General features: G+C 38.0%; 1 protein-coding gene across 1 annotated transcript in view; it reads left to right on the top strand.

Annotated features, from left to right (window-relative positions):
* Window positions 1-16689, top strand: part of poc1bl (POC1 centriolar protein homolog B (Chlamydomonas), like) — a 35110-nt gene extending 18421 nt beyond the window's left edge. The window contains exons 7-11 of the mRNA XM_079830008.1: window positions 1386-1562; window positions 2877-3008; window positions 3118-3228; window positions 12582-12734; window positions 12873-16689. Coding sequence (XP_079686134.1) covers window positions 1386-1562; window positions 2877-3008; window positions 3118-3228; window positions 12582-12734; window positions 12873-13001 — 702 coding nt within the window. The 3' untranslated portion in view covers window positions 13002-16689. The remainder of the gene's footprint in view (window positions 1-1385; window positions 1563-2876; window positions 3009-3117; window positions 3229-12581; window positions 12735-12872) is intronic.
* Window positions 16690-17104: the final 415 nt, after the last annotated feature.

Here is a 17104-nt window from a genome sequence, read left to right as displayed (position 1 = left end):
AATGCATTATTTATATATTTCGTAATTTATTTGTATTAATATGTATTAATGTTGTGACGCTTGTGATACACATTATATACTTCACTTTTTTTAAATTATTAATTAATAAGGTGATTCAGTTTGCATTATTTGCTATTTATTTATTACTTTTTAATAACATAATTTGCTCAGTACTTCACCTTAAACATTTTTAACCCTCTCTGGTGCTCTTCGTTTAGGGGTTGCATTGGTTGTCATAAGTGACCGGACACCTAAAAATTAAACTTCCTTCACCCCAGTAAAACCAATGTAATTTATTTTTCTTCAATAATATTTTTTCTTTTTAATTATGTATTTTGAGATAATTTGATGGTATTTTTTTTATATTTATGCAATAATTATGGTCTATTTTTGCCATTGAAAATTATACAATTTCTTTTTTTTTTACAATTTTGCAGTAGTTCAGGTTAAAATAGAGACTACTAGGCCTTCAAAATAATTTTTTTTGAAGGCAGATTGGCGCCCTCTTTTGGAATTATTTAAGAAATCATGCAACCATGGGTGTAATCACTAGAGGTCTCTATGGAGAGGCTTGAGATTTCCCTAGTTCTCTTTTGAACATATTTAATGAATTTTTTTTAAAAATTTGAATATATAAAAAAAAATCTCAAAGACTATTTATTATAAAGTTTTTTATTTTTTTTGTTTTGTTAGAAATATAGATTTTTTTCTTCCTATGGTGGTCATTTTTGACCGAAGAGCACAAGTGGGAATATTTTTTTTACGACCACTTAGCATGCTCGAATCATGCCCTCAATTTTTTTGTGTGTTTACATACCTAATGCTAGAAAAGTCACATTATTCAGTCACATCATTCTGATGAAGCTGTGATTTTGAAAAATTCAAAATGTGGTTCATAGGTTCAGTTTTTCATAGGGGTGTGTGTGTGTGTGTATAAGTGTCACACTCTTGATGTTTTAGAGTGTCACCCCTTTACTGCTGTGTACTTTTTTTCAGCATCGTGGCCAATTTTTAGATTTTACACACAAATATTCTGAGAATCTTTGTGTTTTTGCCGATTTCCCATTCATTTCCTATGGTCGGTCATTTATGACCGAAGACAATGAACGCTACTTTTTTTTTTACGACCAATTAGCATGCTTGAATCATGACCCCAATTTTTTGTGTGTTAACATACCTAATGCTAGAAAAGTCACCAAGTTTCATATCATTCCGATGAATCAGTGATTTTTAAAATTTCAAAACAGAAAATTTTTCGGTCAGAAATGACCAAAGAGCATCAGAGGGTTAATATAGCAAAACCACCTACAATGTCTTTTTTTCAATTCAGTTTGATCAGCTATTTGAAATAACTTTAGCTTCATTTTAAACATATTTTGTTCTAGGTGTGGCAGTGTGGAGGGTCTTTAGAAATTCACCCATGCTCCCATGTGGGTCATGTGTTCCCCAAGAAAGCGCCGTACTCCCGATCCAACTTCCTTCAGAACACGGTCCGTGCTGCGGAGGTTTGGATGGACTCTTACAAGCAGCACTTCTATAACCGAAACCCTCCAGCACGCAAGGTACACCTCCATCCATCCACCCATCACAACCTGTCAGTGGGCGGCACCTCTTAAACAGCCTGTGCTGTTGCATTATCATAGGTGTACAGTCCTTCTGTTATTTTCTCTTTTAACTGCTTCAGCGTTTATCTAGAAAAGGGCTGTTCTTAAAATTGCTTAGGTACTCCTGAAGAGGAAAAAACTGAAAGAGATAAATGATGCTCAGGTTTTGCTTGAATGCGTCCGTTCTATCGGCTTACAATGTTTGTTCTTCCTTTGGCTGTCTTTGAAAGATACTAAAACTAGGCCAAACATATATTATATCACCCTGGCTGACATGAATGTGGCATGTAACTCCATATTACTTCTCAGAGAAATTACATTATTAATGATGCAGATCTGTGATCAAATAATAAATCATTCTCTGGTAGCCACGATACCAGATGCCATGAGTAAGAATGTTTGTCCTCTCTGTTTGGCTGTCAAGAGTTGTTCGTTCACCTCAGGTCTGAATGCAAACACACCCTTTCTTCATACCTGTGTGAGGTGTTACTTAAATTAATGTCATCTCGTTTACCTGACTGTCTTTTGGGTCATTGGAAGTGTGTTATGGCAGTTTTTGTGTCAACATTACAGGACAGTTTAGAGCACTTCAATGATATCAAACAAGAATGCCACGTAAGTACTTCCTCTAAGCTAGGTGTAGGGAACGTTGATCCTGGAGAGCAACTTCCCTGCGGAGTTTAGCTCCAGCCCTAGTCAAACACACCTGAACAAGCTAATCAAGGTCTTCAGGATTACCAAGGTTACAGACAGGTGAGTGTTTTTTTCAGGGTTGGAGCTAAACTCTGCAGGGCAGTGGCTCTCCAGGATCGACGCTCCCTACCCCTGGCTTAGAGGAAGTACTTGCGTGGCATTCTTGTTTGATATCATTGAAGTTACAACTAGAGTAAAGATATAAAAAAGTTAAATAAAGGGATAGTTCACCCAAAAATGAAAATTCTGCTGTCATTTACTCACCCTCATGTTGTTCCAAACCTGTATGAGTTTCTTTCTACTGTTGAACACAAAAGAAGATATTTTAAAGAATGTTGGTAAATCAAACATTTAACGCTCCCATTGACTTCCATAGTAGGAAAAAAATGTATAACCTGTCTGGTTACCAACATTCTTTAAAATATCTTCTTTTGTGTTCAACATAAGAAAGAAACTCATACATGTTTGGAATATCAGTAAAGGTGGTTAAAAATAAAATGGATAATTTCATTCATCTTGTCATGCAAAAACAAACACATTAGCTTTGTCTTGAGGCCTGATTTTGATTTGCTCTGGCAGGAATCGTATGGGGATATATCTGAAAGGATTATACTGAGAAAACGGCTTCAGTGTAAGAGCTTTGAATGGTACCTGCAGAACATCTATCCCGGCCTGCATGTGCCAGAGGACCGGCATGGATGGCACGGAGCGGTGAGAGACTAATCTAATCTAGTCGAAACAGTAATTCCAGAAGGAATTAGATTAATGTCATTTTCACTATTTTTCGCTGGGTTTATATCTGTCCTGGTTCCTGGTGTAGGTGCGTAGTGTCGGAATCCACTCTGAATGTCTGGACTACAACGCCCCGGACCACAATCCCACAGGAGCTCACCTGTCCCTGTTCGGCTGCCATGGTCAGGGCGGTAATCAGGTAACTAACAACGTTTCTGTGGACAAATAAAAAAAAAATCTGTTCTTTCCATTTTCACAGGTTCTTTTTGTCTCTAGGCCTACATTGTTACTGCAAAATACATTAATAAAACATTTATGTTTTATTTTTTTACATTTCCATTTAATTATGGTCTTTTAAAATATCCCAAAATATATTTACATAATATGTTTACTGTTTTAGGGTGTGTTCACACTTGGCAAGTTTGGGTCGATTAAATTGAACCCTGGTGCGATTGCTCTGTTACTGTGGTTCATTTGAATAAGTGTGAACACTGCCATCTGCAGACCGAAACAAGCGGACCAAAACCGCTGAAAAGATAGCTCTCGTTACACTTCCAAGCAAACTCTGGTGCGGTTCGAATGAAATATGAACGCTACACGGACCAAAGACATGTAAACAAACCAAAAACAGGAAGATGAAACCCTAAATAGAACAATGCTCAAGCATACCTGTTTTTTCTCGTCATAGTCATGATGTTGCCATCACAGTTCTGTACAGGCATCAAAACCGTAGCAGCAGATCTTCGTTTGTGTGTGTGACGGAGGAATTCCTGCCGATCTTCACAAGTTCTCAGCTGGTCAAACGACCATCATATGTAGGCTATGCACATACAAAGACCACATTTACCCAAGCACACAGCATTGTTTTGGATGTTCTCTAAGTTCTGTCTCAAAATAGGCAATACGTCATAAAAAGTCCAACCAATCAGGTTGTGAACGTATCCCTTTGCCTTCAGGTTCGGTATCTTTAGGTTTGGTGTAAAAACGCCAATCTAAATGCTAAACGGATCAGGACTACATGTTTTTTTTGGTCCGGACCAAACGAACCAAGCAAACCGAACAACTGATATCTTATGATCTCTCTCATATCACCAACAAATTGGATTACAGACATAATTAAATTATTAAAAAGTTGATATAAAGACAAATATTTGTTTATCAACTCAATTTGATGAATTAATTGATTATTAAATAAACTTTTATTTTCGTTTCCCGAAAATTTTAATTTCAGAGTTTTTAGGTCAAATTCATGAAAGTAATAAAAAGTCTAATATTAAAGGCACAGTAGGGATGTGACGGTGAGGAAATTTTCCCACCGGTTAATTGATGTGTGACAACACCGGTAATACCGGTATCACCGGCGGAGGCTTTTAAATCACTAATTCTATCTAACCGAAAGTAAAATGTGCACGGCCGCACAGAGCGCGCATTGTTTACTTTCGCCTGGCTCCGCAGATTTATTTTTGCCGCGCGCACCCTCGCGCTCGTGCGGGCGCGTCGAGTATAAACGAGGCTTTACTGACGAACTAACAGTGTGCATTCATGGCGTGCATCTCAATCATAGACTGATCAATGCTTGATCAGTGCCCTGACTGAACTAGGGAACTGATTGAGACGCACCCATGGCCTCACAGAGCGCGCATTTACAGACGAGCGGTCATTCACGGTGTGCGCGCACTGGCGCGTTTTCAGTTCAGAGCGGTCGTGTGCATGTTACTTTCGGTTAGATAGAATTAGTGATTTAAAATTTAAAATTTTTAATTAGCGCCAATTCGGCTGCGGGTTGCTTGAATTGTGGGTTCATTAGCCTCCTATTATTTTTTATGAAAAACACAACAACAAAACAAATGACAAACTCCTTAAATAGGCGCTTTTACGTTTCGCTTTGAAACCAAATCTTCCGCGATCATCTCAGTCAGCTCCTCACTCTTAAATCTGATGAAAGACTCCTGCCGAGACTCACGGTCGGATCCTGCTTTATTAAGCAGACATGTTCAGTTTTTATTTGTATTGTCTGTTCTCTAACTGAACTAAATTATTTTATTACTATAAAAAAAAAATCCAAAAGACGGTGGGCGGTGCCACGGTGGGCAAGTGATGTAACCGGTGTTGAGTCTGGACACCGGTAACACCGGCAACACCGACTATCGTAGCAAGCCTAAGGCACAGTATGTAATTTTCGCTGCTAGAGTTCGCATATTCAAAACAATAACAAAGGTGTAGCTTGATGACGCTGTGAAGGAGCTGGGAATGATGGGAGTTGTCATCTTCGCCTCCACTCACAAATCATGTTCATGGAGGTGGTAATGAAATACTTATTATTAAATCATGTTATCAAACATAACGATTTTATAATTCTGATTAATTAACCGCAAGTAATGTAATTTTTATTTGTCGAATTAAATGGTGGAGTAGCACAGCGCAGTTTTACGTGTTCAAAACAATCATACTAAAAGTAAGTTTGAACGTACCCACAGCATTTGGAAAAAGGCTGACTTACTATTTATGTATATAGCACATACTAGGGATGTCACAAGTACCGGTACTTCGGTACCAAGTCGGTACTGAAATTATAAAAATGATACCAGCATTTCTGTAGTACCGGTAGTACCGACTCCTGAGTATATTTGGTCCCCGCAGCTGTGTTCAGTCGCTTCTGTGTTTATCTAAGCGCAGGGCTCCAGACTGTAGCCAAATATATACTAGTGTCTGTGAATATTAAACTGCAAAATACTATTTAAATATTACTCCTCCATGTTCTGCGTTTCTGTGTGAATGACGAGGCGCGGACGGGCAGGCGCGCGCTCCCACGCCTAGTCTTTACCGCGTGAGGACACAAACGCATAAACCGTCCCTTCATGAAGAAACTGTCATATCATGAACATAGACACTCAAAGGTCACGGCAACCCGTCAAAATAAAAGTTTGATTTAAAAAAAATTAATTGACAGAATATATCAGGCTACTGTTGTAGCCTACAGTAGATTTGGCTATATGTAATAATAATACGTCTCTAATAATAATAATTATGCCTAGATGGTTATTTATTTTTCACTTGATCTTTTTTATGAACAATGTTTACTTTTAAACCGCATACAGCCTTTAAATGTTTGTATTATTTACTTATAATGATTATCATCATAAATAATAAACTTAATACATTTAATATACATTTTTTAAATAGTTAAATAAAATAAAAAAACATTTAGCTGTGGTACCGATATTGGTAGCGAGTACCGTATAATTTTTATGGTGTTGGTACCGACTACTGGAATTTTGGTACCGTGACATCCATAGCACATACTGTATTTAATTCCACTGCCATAGACTTGTTCTCCGGACGTGTTGAACAGTGTTAGGAAATGCCACACCGATATTGATCCTCGTTTATTTTCTCCTCCTATCCAAAACTCTTCTTGGGTCATTTGATTCACCCGCACGTTTATGTTTCTTGAAGTTCTTTGGCGATAGAATCTGCTGCAAACCATAACTAATAATTGTGCCGTGCTAGACGCTACAACTATTATTTCTGCATTTTTTCATTAGACTCACTGTGTTGCAATAGAACGTTACACTGGTTAAAATTTTGAATTTTTCTGGATTTAAGCATTTTTGGGAATATTTGATAATGTAAATAATGGTACACAAGTGAACAAAATGTATAACACAGTGCTAGTAGTTTTTTTATATAGGGGTGTAACGATACACTCGTGTCCCGATTCGATATTTATCGCCATACTGAACTCACGATATGTATCCTGATATTTTAAGCCAAAATAGACCCCTTCAATGTTTGTAAACATCGAAAACCTAGGTTGGGTGTGCACGCAGCATGGGGTCAGAAAAACAACGCAATCTACTGTTGTCATAGTGAAAGAGCTAATGTAAAGATAGTCTGTAGCATGCCACAGGTCACAATTATTGCCAGATATCAAACTTCACCTAACTATTAAATCAGTCTACCGTTTACAGAAAAGAATTTGATTTACCATGGCTTAACTCTACCGTTGTTGTCACAATGTTGGCGCTAGCCTGCGGCTAACTACTACCACTTTTTGTAACACACTTTTTACCTTGGCTTAATTTCAGAGCACCAGGTAATGGACCAGTAGCTTAGGTTCGCTACAGAGGGCATGTATTTATAAGGCACATATAAAACACAGACAATGACCAGAAACGTATCAATTTATATTGTTTGTGCAAGATTAAATGAATATGCAAAAGCATGGTTAGCCAACTATGGTCGCAAGTTCCATCGTTATCAACATAGTTCAACGAGTCTGTGTTTTCCGAAACCATAGTTCGAACGAACATTCGCAAACAGCATCGCAAAGTAGTGTGGTTGGAACGACCGCTCTCGACCTGTGGATAGAAGCATAGGTTCTTGTTTGCATGACATGTGAACTTAATAGATCCTTATCTTGAACAAAATAAGCAAGCCGACATTCAGTACGATCATATATTTTATTTAGAAAACATACATGTCATTTGTCTTTTAGTTTGTCAAGAGATTTTAAGCACCTTTTTTTGAAGAGTGCACATGTAGCCTACGTATGTGCCATAGTAAGAACGAGCTTATGATTGAATCTGGAAATAAAGCAAAATAAAAAAGAGAATTACTCCTCAGATACCATGTCCATAATTTATAGCAAAAAATCTAGCATGAATTCGATCTCAAACTCAAATCATTAAAAGCAGTTATTACTTCACCACCTGCGTGACATCATTAACACACCCCAGCCTATTTAATAGCTTGCAGCCACAGATGTTGTCAAAAAAATTTAACGCATGAGATCCTGCAGGAATCCTGAAAAACTGGTGCGATTTTCACAGTTCAGGAGCAAGTAGGCATTTTTATTCTTGATGAGAAATTCTCTGGTTAACACACAAGTCAATGGGATGGAATGAACTTTCCGACCCCGACATGCGAACTGCGAATTTTCTTGTGATGTGAACCGTGAAGGGGTCTATAAAGACGTTTTTTTGTTTGTTTTTTAAACCTTTTTTATTATTAAAATAATAATATTACGGTATTATTATTAGTGTATTATTATCAGGACCCACAAATATTCCCCCTTTGCATTATTATACATTATATATAGTTGTTGAGTCGTTTAATGTAATAAAGTCACTGAAACTCCTTAAACTTAATTTTTTTTCCCCTCACGCATTACTCGCGCTTTCAATGCAGACATGATTCTCTCTGGTGCTCGCTATGTCCCGCCTCTCCTGCTCTTAATGCACTACACATATTGAATAAACCATCTAAAATGCTTTGAATAATCATGCTGCTAAAAGTAAATGTGATCTGGTGATTTAAATGATGTTTGCGCTTTCACTAAGTAGTGCCACTTTAAATTATGTTTGCTCTTTGACTTTGAGGAGTGCCACTAGATTAAATAATGTTTGCGCTCTCACTTTGCCGTTCAGACACTCTTCATGCAATCAATCAGAGTTTTCAATCTTGACTTATGCAATCAATCAGAGTTTTAATCGCAAGCGTGTCAAAATGACCACTCTCAAACTGTAAATGTTTAGCACATCCAAGAATTTTAATTCTGCATTTACTCACTCTCATGTTGTTTTCGCGCGTCGCGCAATCAATGTTTACTACAGTATGCGCGTCGGGTTAAAAATATTCATCATATAAAGCCATTGTGTCTCTTCAGAAGACTTGGATTTGGATTAGACACTTGATTAGTTATTTTTACGATGCCTTTAGGACATTTTTTTGGATCTTTTAAGTTTGAAAGGAATGGACTTTAAATTGAGGAACAGAAATCCCTCAGGTTTCATAAAGAATATCTTCATTTGTGTTTGGAAGTTAAACGAGAAATGACATGATGGTGAATACATGATGACAGAATTTACATTTGTGGTACATTTGTAAATTTGTGTTTGGGTAAATGATATCTTATAAATAGGCCTTCTACAGCAAGTTGAGCCTTGGATAAAACAACTCTATATCGCGAATCATATCGTTTCCATCAACGATACATATCATCACATTTTTATATCGCGATATATCGTTTAACCCCTATATTTTAATGCAAAAATCTTACACATTGTGCCTTTAATACACACTACTTGACGCCTATAAGCGGAATATGGTGGAGGAGAAAGAGTTTTCACATGTATCATTAATATGGCAAATTTAAATTTTAAGGAAGAGAACGAGATATGAGAACAGTCTCCCGCAGGGAGTTTACCCCACATTTTTAAAGCCGCTGTCTTACTCCACAGCCTGACATCTTCATTGGATTAAAGGGAGCTTTCTATTAATGCCAGAGCTATCGAGTAACTTTAAAAATCATTGCATTTAATGCCCAGTTACATAACACCTACGACAGCAGATGCAGGAGATTCATCAGAAACAAAGCTAGCTTTATTTGTGCTGAAACATAATCCATCCTGAGATGTGCTGCCCTTCTGAGGTTTGTCATTTATCTAGTATCACAGTTGAAGAAATGAATGAATTGCTGGGGATGTATATGTAATGGAAAGGGCAACCAGCAAATGTGTCCGGTGGCTTATGTCCCCGCTCTGCATCAAGGGGCTCTGAAGTAGCACCATGTGTGAGTGAAAATCAATGTTTCCACAGCCTGGGCTGAAAAGGAAACCTTAGCCACTTCTCCTCAAAGATAGACATCTGTATGAAATATACATGTGGATAATGAGAATAATGGTGACTGCAGTTTGAACCTGACAGAGGTCACATCTGTCCATCTGATAAACATTGGAGATTGATTATTTCACTGAATAGATCCGCCTTTTAGTTCCTTCCACCTTTTTTTTTTATTATTATTCCAGCCTTTTAACCTTTCCCCTCAAAGGATCTACTTCTTATCCTCTGCTTCGAGAAATTGTTTGCTAATGAATTATTAACCCGACTTTGATTAATAACATCCGTGCAAAGATCCGTATTTGTTGCTTAAATGATATTTGCTGCAGAACATTTTTAGTTTTTCTAGAGGCATGGTTTTAGTGATTTTCAACATGTATATATTTTCTTGATATTTTTCTACCTTTCGTATTTCAATATTTATGCATTTGCTATGAATGGCTTAATAAGCTAATTTCTTAAAATATATTTACATAGAAAACAGTCATTTTAAATTGCAATAATATTTCACATTATTGCTTTTTTACTGTATTTATTTGATCAAAAATGGGCTAGGTGAGCTTAAGACACTTGTTTCAAGAACTTGAAAAAATGTAAAAAAAAAAAAAAAAAAAAAAGATGTAGTATACACTCTTGGGCAAAAAAATTGTGTGCCAAGCCAAAAATGGCAAAATCTTTAGTGTTTTTTTAATGATTTTAATCAAATCACTGGTCAGAAAATTAGAAAGAATTGCACTGAAAATACTGTAGATAAACTTGGCACAGAATAGCGCATGTGTGGGTAAACTTGCAAACAGCTTTTTACAGGAAGAAGAACGTCCATTCAATGGTAATGGCTTCAAACAGTTCATGTGTAGTTGAAAATGACTCCAAGTTTAGTTTAATATGAGACCAAATATTCACGATAGGTTTTAAATCTGGACTCTGACAAGGCCAAAACATGAGTCTGAGGGACTTGTTCTCAAGCCATTTCTTGGTTGTCTTTGCAATTTGTGCAGGAGCATTGTCTTGTTGAAAAATAACATCTCTATATAACCTCTTTAGAAAACATCTTTTCATTTATGGGAAGCAAGCAATTCTGCAACATTCTCCTGTACTCCAAAGCATTAAAGGGGGAGTCTAATGCTATTTCATGCATTCTGACTTATTTACACTTTTAAAGATTTGGATTCTCACGCTAAACATTTCCAAAAAATTTAAAAATGAGTTGGACATATGACAGTATTTCTGTGCCAAATACACTCCTTCCAGATTCAAATAAGTTTCAGAAAGTCTTTTCGGAGGATGGGCCTGTGTGAGGTCATAATAGGTGGAATTGCTTGTATGGGCACTTCTCCCGGATGAGCGCATGTGGAGCGCGTCCATCAACGAGCTTCGTTCAGGTTACGGAAGCGGTCGGCAGCGCTGTCATTTTGTTTTTAGACCACTGAATCAACAATGTCACTAAAGACGTGTGTTTCTGGTTGTGAGGGAAAGATAGCCTTGTTCAGCTTCCCAAATAACCCAGTGTTAAGGAAACAGTGGATGCAGTCTATTTTTCCAGAGCAGCAATGTTCTGCTAGTGTGTTTGTTTGTTCCCTGTCACGAGTCGAAACCGCAGGCGGTGTTGGAAACTGCATCAAATGTCTGTGTTTTGTTGGCAAACGGCGCGTAAGTGCATATAATGTAAACACAAACTTATAGTGAATCGAAAATGATCCAGGGAGGGATAAAACCAAGAATGTATTGTGCGTGTGCGCACACTCTCTTTAGCTCCGGCCACTGCACTCCTCCACAAGTTCGGCTGTTTTCGGGGAAAAAAAGGTACAGCGTATCTGTCTTTTGTACATATGATAAAACTAAAGACTCTTTGGAGATATGAAGGATTCAATACTACTCTATAGGTACTCTAGATTAACATGAGACTGGCTGAAACTGTGTGTGGTATAATATGCAAAGGGGGAATATTTGTGGGTCCTGATAATAATACACTAATAATAATCCCGTAATAATATTATTTTATTAATAAAAAAGGTAAAAAAAAAAAACGTCTTTATAGACCTCTTCACGGTTCACGTCACAGGAAAATTCGCAGTTCGCATGTCGGGGTCGGAAAGTTCATTCCATCCCATTGACTTGTGTGTTAACCAGAGAATTTCTCATCAAGAAAAAAAATGCCTACTTGCTCCTGAACTGTGAAAATCGCATTAATTATCGCAATCGAAAATAAATTTAGCTAATTTCCTGACCAATAATTTGTAGTTAAGACAATTAAAAGCTTAGTGTGTAGCTATTTTGGGCGTGGCCCATTTTTTGCCCAAGAGTGTATATAAAATATGTGGTGTTTAGGGTAATTAGGACAATTGTTTTTAGGATAATTAGACTTTTTAATACGTTTTGCCATTGAAAAAGTGTGTGTGTACGCTGCCCGGCCAAAGAAAAAGCCTGATTTAAATAGGCAAATGCTTAAGAGTCTATGTTTGGATCGTTATTGCATTGATTATTATGTTTCTAGCAAGCATGTTATATCTCAATATTCATCAGGCTTAAATTGTGAAAGAATGGTTGGGAGGGAGCATAAAGAATAATTTTCACATGTGAATTGGGACCTCTTCTGAGTCCAGACCTTAAATGAATCCCTCTTGATGGAAATACATGTTAATTCCATCAAGAGGTGCATCAGTTTTTGGTCAAGATCTTGTATTGACAATGCAAGAGTCCAGCACTCTGTAAAGTCTCCTCCAGCACATCCCAAAGACTTTCAATTAATCTTAGGTTTAGACTCAGAGATGCCAATTCATGTGTGAAAATGTATTAAAATTGGATATTTGGACTCATTAATGGAAATTAATTGAACTTACCAACTCTAACACCTTCACCAACATGAAAACAAGATATGTGCCGAATTACATTTCAAACAAAATGCAATTTTTCTCTCCCTATCTCTCTCAGTATTTCGAGTACACATCTCAAAAGGAGATCCGGTTCAACTCTGTGACTGAGCTGTGTGCTGAAGTTCAGGATGGATTGACACACATAGGGATGAAGCATTGTCCACAAGACGGTGCTCCCAGACCTCCCGGCATCATGTGGGAGTTCAGAGACGTGAGTGTGTTCGCTTGTAGTTCAGTTTATCACTGGCGTGCCATCAGAAAACAGGTTATTGTACTGTATATCAGATATGCTTTCCTGTTGCATTTCCATGCCTAAAACAAATATTGTCTGGCAATTGTGTCTTTTCAGGATGGCAGCATATATAACCCTCATTCAAACATGTGTATCACGTCCTACCGCACAGAAAATGGCCGTACTGATATCCAGATGAGAAGTTGCTCTCCCGGAGACAAACACCAGCGCTGGAACTTCGAGTGACTTTAAACCTCATGTGAACTTAAATGTAAGTGCAATTATCAAAAGGAACGTCTCTTCCAGGTTGGCATTAAAAAAGGAACGAAGAACAGGCATAAAAATGGGACCCCCTCCTCCATATAGTGCCTTTGCAAACCAAAGTGGACATATATTTGTAGTGCCAATTCTTGTGTTTCCTTGTTAGAGACGTTCAGTGTGCTATTACAAGTCTGAAGTGCATATTAGAACTGTTAATAACACATTGTAGCAAATTCAACCACCCAACGTAGCGTTGTGTTGCAGCATTTTTGTTTACATTGATGCACTATATGCTTTTAGTGAATCATTTTTAGACTCAGCAGTAGCTAATCTTTACATCTACTGCACAGATTTTTATTTAATTGTACCAGAAGTGACTGATTTGAAAATGTTGTGAATGGGTTCGTCTTGATTGTTGTCTATTCGGTTTCCTAAGATATTTTTTGTCATTTTGTGACTGTTTTTCTTTTCTTATCTTTTTTATATTGCTAGGGTGTTTAGGGTCTTTTCACCTTATTTTGTGCAAGCTGCATAGAGGATTTTATCACACTGTTGATTTAAAACTGTACCAGCATCTAAAGTCTCACTGAAACTAACATCAGTGTTCAAATAGTTTGTTAATACGTACACTTCATTTTGAAGTAGATTACAGGGACTGCACTTCAGAGTCGGGGACAATATATAAAGCAATTGTGGACCAAACATTTTTACATTGTCCAAAACAGATTTTACCTTGCAAGTTTTTCTCCACTACACACGTATCCACTTTATCTGTAAATGGTTTTCCTAGAAAAATGTATAGTAGGGGTGTAATAGTACACAGAAGTCACGGTTCGGAACGTACCTCAGTTTTGGGGTCACGATTCGATACGAGTTCGGGACAATAGAAAAAATGGTTACACTTAAGTTTAGAGTCCAATTCTCACTATTAAGTAAGTATTAACTATGGCTTTTGCCCAAGCGGGAACATCCCGCAGTTTCTCTTGAAGCCAATAAGGAAGTGACTTAAACTGCAATTCATCGACTGGCCACAGGCTCCAGAAGGGAGCAGAATCTCATTGAGCCCCATGTTAAAATGCCCAATTTTACAGCGGAAAAAAACATGTTTACAGCACCTGGTACAAATTGTTGTTTTCGTCTATACGGCAAATTTTGCCCTTCATGACAACTGTGAGTGGGGTGAATTTTTTTATAAACTCATTCGTTTACATTATATAATGCCTTAAAGTTCTGCATAATTAAGGGCGTGGCCACTTTTAGTGACAGGTGTATAGCCATTTATCTGCTGTCTGTTAGTCATCGAGTCACCTCAGCTCCACCCACGTCCCGCCCATTTTCTATTATCTGGGAGTGACGCGCTGCCAAGATGGCAATGGCCAGCTCGTCCCTACTTTACGCTTCAAAACTGCTCTTCAGAATCCTGTGGGTGACGTCACAAACACTATATCCATATTTTTTTACAGTCTATGCTTTTGCTAGCCTGGATGCCAGCCGAAATTAGCCCCGCCCACAACATTTGAGCTCGGGCAGTTCGGTCTGGACTTGATCCGTAGAGGAGTAATTATGCCCGAACAGAAACTGTTCGGACCAATGAAATTGTCAGGGCGGGCTTTAGACGATGATGGACAGATGATAAACAGTAACGTAATCATTCATCATCAAAGGCACTTGGGTTGAATTTGTTCTAATCCTAAACGGAGAACTTGTTCGAATATGCGTTCACCTTCACTATTTATCTTAAAAATTATGATCGTGTTGGTAAGTACTCTGTGTATCCTTAAATAATTTTTTTTACAACACCGGCAAAGATCGTTTACACTCATCTTTTTCTTCTAACGTTACTTATTCCAGCGTGCATGCAGACAGGGTTGCTAAGTTTTTACAACAAAACCCGCCCAATTGCTACTCAAAACTAGCCAAAAACAAGCCCAATAGCTTTCCGGGGGGGGGGTTCTCAAGGGAAAAAAAAGCCGTTTGGGGGGTAAAATATGTGTTATTTTGGCAGGGCTGCCTGCTAAAATTTGCATTCCTGGGTCTGTATATCACATAATTGGGGTCGTTTCAACCCGCGGACTTGGCAACACAGTGCAGTTGAGTTCTGTTGACATTTGACAACTAACGTTATGCGTCGCTCCGTTGCTCTGATTGGTTGTAGGTCTATCCAATTGAGGTCTTTCCTGGTTCGGTTGAAACACGCCCCATAATCACAGCCCAACGGAGCAGTATCAGACTCATATTCTGACTAGAATTGCGTATGGCGACGTCAGGCAATGCTTTTGCCCCAATAAACCTGTAATTACTGGTTTTTAAGGTGGTTAAGTTTGGGTATGGGGAAGGATTAAGGGATGTAGAATATGATCATGTGTGCTTTATAAGTACTAATAAACAGCCAATATCCTAGTATTATGCATGCTAATAAGCAACTAGTTAATAGTGAGAATTGGACCCTAAACTAAAGTGTTACCAGAAAAAGCAACAAATCCACAATACTAGGTTTCTTTTCATTTATTCGCACATGTGCTGTTCTTCTTCTGCTCTTTTTCCTGTTGTGGTGGTTAACCATAGACTGAAAAAAGATGGACGACACACCTTCACTCTCTTCCATTGTAGAAAAGCCACCAATATGGCGCTGACATCTTGCGCTGATTCGGGACCCTGTGCAGTAGTGACCGTGAAGTGGAGCCGCAGTATCAAGGCTGCACCCTCACTGCCGCAGATTTGTACGGTTTACTGCAGAGCAACTCATTATGTCGGTGTGAAATGAACAGTTATGGAAATGTAGAAATTAAAGTTGAAGCTCCAATTTCCTCCCGAAAAAAGTGCCTCAGTGACTACTTCGCTTAGAGAAGCTGTCAATCAGAGCAGTCAATATTGTCGTCACACTCCCGTTTTTATAGCATAACTAACTAAAACCAAACTTATTTGAAAAAAACAAACACTTGAACTTGCGTCAGAGTGATAAAAACTACCTAAAATGGTAGAAACCATCTTTGATGAGAGGGTGGGGTTTATGACCTATACTGGGACCAGCTACCTGGGGGGGCGATCAAAACGTTTTTTTCAGGACTTCAAACTGTTTCATTACCGCACGTGCCTCCTTCTGGATTGGAGTGTGGATCATCTGTGACTGACTTTATTCGGCGTCTGACTGCATGCACCGAACCGTTACACCCCTACTAGGTAATTTATTGACTCAACAGAAAGTGCCTCTTCAGCCTGGTTCCTTTCACAAAAGTGCTCATTTATCTTCACAAATCAGAGTATTATAGTACTTTTCCATGATACTGGCCAAAGTGAAACATTCAGAAAATTGACTAAGTGCTTTATCGCGGGTCTTCCAGCTTCAAAACTCTGAGAATAAAGTATCATTAATTTTCTCACAGAACTATCGGTAAATATCTTGAAAATGACTTTACATGAATAACGCCTTTATTTTTGCACTAAAATGGATTTAAAATGGCAACATACTTTTTTAGGTCTCATCCTTTGTAATTGTCTGAATTAAATGGTTTAATGGGGATTGTGGGGAAGTGATCATGAAATTACTACTGATAAAGCACAGTTTGTAGTGATCATGTGTTTTGCTTATCGACTGTAATGAAGTATTTTTGGAACATGGAAAAAAGTGCAAAGTATTTTTGTCTGAATAAATTGAATTCAAGTTTTAAATGTTACATTTGTTGTGGTGGTTTGTTTATCTTGACTGTGTGACTTTCCCTTGCCTTTCTGTTGCTGTGCCATCTAGTGGTGGGGAAATGATTGAAATGCATGCAATGTAATGTTTACCTGATTTACACCCCCTTAAAATAAGGTGTACCCTGCACAGTTGTACATTTGTGCCCTGAGCTTCTCGTATCAAGCAGATCTCGAGGAAACCACAGGAGGTTCTGCCAAGTCAGGCAAAAAAGTTTAATGGCACAATTTCCAGGTGTGCCACGCAATTACATAAATGAAGCTGGAGGTCACTGAACATTGTCATCGTCATGCTTATATCTACAGCACACATAAATTAGGCTGTATTTTCCCATATGACTTATGGTTGGATTGTGGGCAGTTGATGCATGAGGAATCCTCTCAAACTGATGCTA

Source organism: Gobio gobio, assembly GCF_949357685.1.
Source record: "Gobio gobio genome assembly, chromosome: 11".
Lineage (NCBI taxonomy): Eukaryota > Metazoa > Chordata > Actinopteri > Cypriniformes > Gobionidae > Gobio > Gobio gobio.
The sequence above is the reverse complement of the archived record's forward strand: the minus strand, read 5'-3'. Positions and strand labels throughout refer to the sequence as shown.